The 7479-nt window shown below is 43.9% G+C and overlaps 1 protein-coding gene across 1 annotated transcript in view; it reads right to left on the bottom strand.

Annotated features, from left to right (window-relative positions):
- Positions 1-5937, bottom strand: part of LOC149271097 (aldo-keto reductase family 1 member B1-like) — a 7154-nt gene extending 1217 nt beyond the window's left edge. Inside the window, exons 1-8 of the mRNA XM_089507645.1 lie at positions 5866-5937; positions 2632-2799; positions 2401-2517; positions 1567-1644; positions 1130-1252; positions 522-628; positions 364-445; positions 158-241 (exon numbers count right to left, since the gene is read on the bottom strand). Coding sequence (XP_089363771.1) covers positions 158-241; positions 364-445; positions 522-628; positions 1130-1252; positions 1567-1644; positions 2401-2517; positions 2632-2799; positions 5866-5937 — 831 coding nt within the window. The remainder of the gene's footprint in view (positions 1-157; positions 242-363; positions 446-521; positions 629-1129; positions 1253-1566; positions 1645-2400; positions 2518-2631; positions 2800-5865) is intronic.
- Positions 5938-7479: the final 1542 nt, after the last annotated feature.

Genomic DNA, 7479 nt, shown 5'->3' with positions numbered 1-7479 from the left:
ATATATATATATAATTATACACATACAGACAAATATTACATACATACACACACACATACATAACATCCATCCAGTACAGCTCCCTGTATGGGCATGAAAAATACATTGCAGATGGAAAATCCATACCAGTTATTTAATTTTACATAATTTTGTATACCTGGAAGTTTTCCTCAATACGGGACGGGGTCACAGATTTTGGAATTACGATGACATTCCTTTGGATGTGAAAACGGATCAGAACCTGCAAACAGCAAATAATCAGTAATAAAAACAAAAAATATATATTCACACACACACACACACACACACTACAGCCAATTTATTAAGGATGATGATATTTAGCATCCCTGGGGGTTCACATACCTGGGCAGACGTCTTATTGTATTTTGCAGCAATTTCTTTAATTTTCGCCTCTTCTAGAAGAGAAGGATCCTCCGGCTTGGCCCTACAAGAAAAGAAAAAACCCATGAGATCTGTGTGGCCCTAAAGTTAACAGTAAAAAGCCCTTCTGACTGTCTTACCATGGCCGGTCCGGGGACCCAAGGGGGCTGTATGCCGTTACTGCAATGCCTTTGGACTGGCAGTAATCAATGAGCTTCTTCTGTGTCAAGTAGGGATGGCATTCGAACTGGAATTGATACAGAATAAGACAAAATATTCAATTAGGGAGTAGCTTTTTTTTTTATAAATAATAAATAAATAAATAAAAAACCTTGTGGAATACTTCTTATTTTAAGATTGTTATATATATATTATACACTTATTCCATTGTTTAAAGGGATCTCAAGGTTATTGCCGAAAATATTTTGAAAAATTATTAAGTTTCCATGTTAGTAGATGTGTTATCCCCCCCCCCGTATGTAGGTTCAATTGTTCTTTCTGCTGAAACCACTGGCGAATGCAATTAATGTTTTGCCCAAGTGGAACAGCACCTTTAAAAACACTCATATTAAAGAAAATAGCATGCCTTTACATGTCCTAGTAAGCTTGTTTTTAAAACCAGCTAAAACACCCTTAATTTGGGGCAGGTTTTAAATAAGTACTAAACCGGTTCTGCACACAATTTGCTTAGGAGCGCACACAGACACACACACACACACACACTAACTACACACAATATAGCACTTACCTGGTGAACGGCGGGTTTATGTTTCAGTCCTGGCTTGTTCAGCAGCTGTTCTAGCTGGTCATGGTTAAAGTTTGAGACTCCGATGGCTTTCACGAGCCCGGCGTCCACCAATTCCTCCATGCCCTGGTGGTACAGACACAACGGCAAAAGCCTTTTAAACTATACGCTGCCGGGGGGCCACATAACTCCCCCCGAAACCATAGCTGGTGATGGCTTTCAAATTATTACATCATGCGACGTCACGAGTCTCATGAATTAACTAAGTTAATGATGGCCCGGTGGACAATGCTGTTCATGAGTCATACACATCTTGCTTTTTAATATAAATATATATATATATATATATATATATATATTTATTATAATAACAGACAATGGCCTTTCTCGACCCTTCACGATATCTGCACATATACGGAAACACAGCGCCCATACCGTACCTCCCATGTGTCCAGGAAGTGAGTGTCGCTCGGGATCACCAGGCCTTCTTCGTCGGTGGGGAAGAGGGCATCGCCAGCCTAAGACGATAACAGAAAAATGAACACGCATTCACTGCGCCACCTGCTTTGCTGGCACTAAAAAGGATTCAAGGTCACAAATACCCTTCCCTGCCCTACCGCAGGGCCAAACTATTAACGTATAACATGTGATTCCAACAGGAATAAAGTCGCTCCCTGTGCTGCCATATCTGTGACCATGGCTGTTAAAGGGACCATCCAGCCATCATGTGACCTTTAACTCAGATGAGAGGCCCCTTTAAATTGTCATGGCGTCCCCATTGCACATGCATTTGCCCCTTTGCTCTGCTATTTGCCACGAAGGAGATGTGTTTGGCCGAGTAATCAGTGCAGCAAAACAACTGACCGCTGAAAAGGCACGGCACGGCACTGCAGCCTTGGAGCTGCAGCCCCCCCTTAAGGCTCTTTATACGTGTCCCCTGGATATTGAAGTACTTAAACAGTATTTGAAGAGGTTGTCCCTTTAAATTAAAGGCATTCTAAAGCCATCAACCGGAACAACACAAGCTTTGTGGAATATTGGGCTGGCTTCAAGTCACATGCGACTGCACCTATAGACTGTGCCAGCAGATGTGTAGATCAAAAATTAAAAACACGTAGGATTTGCTTCCCATGTTGCCTCTTGCAAGCCTTAATTACAAAGTATCTGGAGCATGTGATCTAGATCCTATTCGTTCTCTAGGGTTCCATCACCAACCACCCAAAATATTGCCTGGGAAGTTATACTGCGATTTATGGCGGCTCTGCACCTTGTACCTTAAATCCAGTTGGCCAGTGGACCAGGTAGAGATCCAGGTAGTCTAGCTTGAGATCGGAGAGAGTTTTTTGGCAGGCTCCCTTCACTTTCGGCTTCTCGTGAAAAGTGGACCACAGCTAGATTAAAGATGGGGGGCAAAATACAGGAGCGTGAAGTCAAAGCAAAGCACCATAAACTATAAAATATGCCAGTAATACCACAAGGAGAGGTGCATTTGGGCAGAACAGTACCTTGCTAACCACAAAGAGGTCCTCTCTCTTCACCGCTCCCTCCTTGATCTTCTCCTGGATTCCCTGCCCCACTTCGGTCTCATTCTGATACACATAGGCGCAGTCCAAATGCTTGTATCCCACGTCAATCGCCTTCTTCACGGCATCTTTCACCTTTCCGGGCTCGGACTGAGAAGAGGAAAAACCCCACAAGCCTGTTATTACCTACACCTTTACTACACCATAGCCATACGTAAAATTATATATTATATATATATATAAGACAGAGCATGATTTTGGGAGGAAAAGAAATATAAATGCCTAAAATCCCACAAATTGATTTTAATAAATTAGTTATTTCAATTTTTAATAATGAATGCACCCTTAAAAGAATATTAACACATAATGTGTAGAATTTAAGATGTATCTTTTAGAAAAAGGGAACGAAAAATCTAATACTTGAAATGCGTTGGCAGCAGAAAAAAAAAAAAAAAGTCTAGGTGGTATAACGATAACACACAAGCCATAAAGGTTTATTCACTAAACTGGGGGTCTGCGTGGGAAGGGGGGCAGTTCGGTTTACTTCACTTTGCAGAAGTTGAAAAGTCGCTGGCCCTGTATAATGCATACTTAAAAGGGACACTCCAGCCATCAGTTTAATAAAGTTGTCGAGTTAACTCTCCCGCAAACACTCTGTTTAGTGAATAAGCCCTTTAGAGTCTAATGCAATCGATCTCCATGCCAAGACAGAAGCCCAACTGTAACGATGATTGATCAGGAGGGACCTTCAGCTCCCCGGCAGAGATCACGTTCTGGAGCGATTCCAGGAATTTGCTCCCCGGGGGACAATCGGCAAAACATCGTGTTTTCTGGAGTTTGTATAATGGGCAGGTTCCGAGTTAAAGGTGAGCCCTACGGAGTAACCGCGGAAACACCAGGGAACCAAACTGTTTACCCAACTTCCAATAACTTTTCTGGAACGGAGCAAACAATGAGCTCATGTGTTCCATAACGGCATTAATCCCAAACTGGTTCAGCACCATGGAGAGTAAAGTCTAATCCCTGACCGCTTCTCCATTCGTGCTTGTTTTCTGGAATTAGTTTTATGAGCGCAGGTGGGTCAACCAACATTAGAGGGGCAGTTTACTGTTTTGCAACAGCCTCACTATAGCCTATTAAAGCACTCTATTTAAAAGTGAACTCTACAAAAAAAATAAAAAAACTACCTGGCTCAGAAACTGCAGCCCTGCTGCTGCAGTGGTCTACCTATCCTTGACACTGATTGGCTGGTTGAAGCAGCCAATCGGCGGAAGAAAAGCACACCAGCTTGAAATCAATGGGAGTGCTTCCCACAAATGGGGTCTGAACCCATTTAAAAGGGACAACATTGTTACCCGCATGAAACTGCATATAATGGCTGGAGTGTCCCTTTAAACATGCGCTGGGGAGGGGCCACTACAACATAAAAACAACAGATTTCTGAAGAACAGCCAATTTATTTGTTATGTTAGGTGCTAAATCAAAATATTTATTTTTGTGGCATATTGTCTCAAATCAATCATTATGGAGAAATGTTTTATTTATTATTTTTTGCCTCATTCAACAAAAGCTTTAGGGTTAATGTAAGGTTTTACCGTGCATGGGACCGGCGTATGGCTCCTGAATCCAAGACAAGCCTTTACAGCAGGAGAGACGGGCAGACTAGATGGGGGCCGAATGGGGGCCTACCTCCCAGCAAGTTCTATGTTTCTAATTGAGAGTAGAAACAAGTGGCAACCCCACAGTTCGGGTTACGGGACGGCGCCCAGCAGAGAATCTTTTTCTTAATATAAACGGTTCCTCTTCAGCTTCCCTCCGCGATCTCCTACAAATAAAAGTTTCTTCACGGGGGGAGAAGCCGGATTCTCATTTGGACCTGATCAAGAGATCTCTAGATACAGCTCTGGGGAGAGTCCTACCTGGCAGACACCCATCATTACAAGGCAGCTGGAAACCTTGGGTCCCATCCCAGTCCAAATTAATACCCCCGCCTGGACAAGAACATCACTCAACTACAAGAGTTCTAAACCAGAGAGACACTCCAGCCATCGCATACACATAACAGAGAGGTCCCTGTAAATCATTGCGATGATTGAGACCCCCCCCCATGTAAAGTGACCCCATTTATTTGAAAGTGTGGGCACTTTCCTGCTGCTGATTGGCTGCTTCAATCAGACCAGGGGGGGGGGGGGGGTTATGAAGCTGCAGCTTCTCCCTTAGTACACACTTTTTTTTTTCCTTTAAACAATGCATGTGAAGGTAAATTCTTAGTTTTTTTGTTTGTTTGGGGGCTCCCTGGGGGGTACTTTTTACTTTATGCCCCTTGGACAATACGAAGATTGTCGCAGACACGTCTATTATAATATTTTATTTACAATAAAAAATAATGCAACAATCAATAAAAAATGTATCGCATGTCTCCCAACGACACGCGTGACCAAAGTTGGCGGTGAAAAGAGGCAGAAACGATATATATAATAAATAAGATATAAAGGTCTTTATATGAGCGAGGAGGGAAAAAAAAAACCAGAGCTAGAAAGAGAAATGAGATCCGGAAAACGAGGCTAGTGAGATGGGGAGTTGCCATGGAAACCAAGCGGATGACACGGAAAAAAATCAGAAGTATACAATTTCACGTTTAACCCCAAGAGTCCTGTTTTATACACATCAGACCCGTTCGGCCCCCGTCTAGTCACCCGTTTCTCCTGCTGTAAAGACTTTAATCAGTCGTTGGTCTCGTCTTAGATTCAGGAGCCGTATGTCTATCCCTTGTATGTTTAATCCCCTCACTGTATTACCCTCTACCACTTCTGCTGGTAGGCTGCTCCACTTATCCACCACCCTCTCAGTAAAGTAAAACTTCCTTCCCATTCCATCTAAGCCTCTGACCCTCTAGTTTTAGATTCTTGTTGTAACTTCCCTCCTGTCCTTTATTTAACCCCTTATTGTATTTAAATGTCTCTCCTTTCTCTCCCCTCGGTAGATATCAGGCATTTCTCCCCTGAAACGCCCCACCTATACAGCTCCCATCACTCCCAGCCAGCCATGAGGTAGGGAAGGTGTCCCTGCTGTCCTGCGTCAATCACAAGAGGGCAGGAGGGGGCAATTAGGGCGCCTATCAAGCCCTGCACTACAAGCCGTCAGTCAGGGCACTCGCACTGTGCCATGTAAAGTATTGCAGCCCCCGCCAGGGAACGCACAGCGCGGGTCACCCACCTTCCATGTACCCAGGCCCACGATGGGCATCTGAGCCCCGGTGTAGAGCTTCACGTAAGTCGGTCCTTTCATTGCAGCAGCCGGCGCGGAAAATCAGGGAGCAGCCTCCACTGGCTCTAATATCACTCCCTGGGAAACCTTCCAGAGGGCAAGCGCTCTCCCGATTGGCTGAGCAGAGGGCGCGGCCCTCGCTTATTGGTGGGATCTTTCTAAGCTGTCAAGTTGGTGTGGCATTTGCAGTCACGTGGTACAGGGTTAACCCGTGCATTACCTGGGGAGCAGAGTATGTGGCCTGCAGACAGGGGGCAGCAGCCGGGGTTATTTTATTCTTATTTGGGGTGTAAATCTCTATATATTTACATACTCTGCCATGTAGCAGGGAAATAATACAAAGTTATGTTTTATAAGCACATCTGCCAAGTGTCCTGGTTTTAGGAGACCCCAAAATCATTGTGTCCCTGTTTTCTGAAGCCTAGTTTGCACAGATGTTATCCTAATAAACGGGGTAACCGTTGGCAAATAAAACTGGTCCTCTGGACTGTACAGGAAAATGTGGGTCTGTTGGCAGCTATGTGTTGGTGAATTTGTAGGGGTTCCCACAAGCAAAGTCTCATCTAGAACCCCAATTAAATATAAGCCCCCTAATATAATAACCCCCCAGCGCTGTATACAGTAATATAACCCCTAGCGCTGTATACAGTAATATAACCCCCAGCGCTGTATACAGTAATATAACCCCAGCGCTGTATACAGTAATATAACCCCCAGCGCTGTATACAGTAATATAACCCCCAGCGCTGTATACAGTAATATAACCCCCCAGCGCTGTATACAGTAATATAACCCCCCAGCGCTGTATACAGTAATATAACCCCCAGTGCTGTATACAGTAATATAACCCCCAGCGCTGTATACAGTAATATAACCCCCAACGATGTATACAGTAATATAACCACCAGTGCTGCATACAGTAATATAACCCCCAGTGCTGTATACAGTAATATAACCCCCAGCGCTGTATACAGTAATATAACCCCAACGATGTATACAGTAATATAACCCCTCAGCACTGTATACAGTAATATAACCCCCAGCGCTATATACAGTAATAATAACCCCCCAGCACTGTATACAGTAATATAACCCCCAGCGCTGTATACAATAATATAACCCCTCAGCACTGTATACAGTAATATAACCCCCAGCGCTATATACAGTAATAACCCCCCAGCACTGTATACAGTAATATAACCCCCAGCGCTGTATACAGTAATAACCCCCTGCACTGTATACAGTAATATAACCCCCAGCGCTGTATACAATAATATAACCCCCAGCGCTGTATACAGTAATATAAACCCCCAGCGCTGTACACAGTAATATAACCCCCAGCGCTGTATACAGTAATATAACCCCCAGCACTGTATACAGTAATATAACCCCCCCAGCGCTGTATACAGTAATATAACCCCCAGCGCTGTATACAGTAATAAAACCCCCAGCGCTGTATACAGTAATATAACCCCCAGCACTGTATACAGTAATATAACGCCCAGCGTTGTATACAGTAATATAACCCCCAGCGCTGTATACAGTAATATAACCCCCCCAGCG

The sequence above is a fragment of the Sceloporus occidentalis genome, unplaced genomic scaffold, assembly GCF_023333645.1.
Source record: "Sceloporus occidentalis isolate IW3139 unplaced genomic scaffold, rSceOcc1.0.p SCAF_568, whole genome shotgun sequence".
Classification (NCBI taxonomy): Eukaryota; Metazoa; Chordata; class Lepidosauria; order Squamata; family Phrynosomatidae; genus Sceloporus; species Sceloporus occidentalis.
The sequence above is the reverse complement of the archived record's forward strand: the minus strand, read 5'-3'. Positions and strand labels throughout refer to the sequence as shown.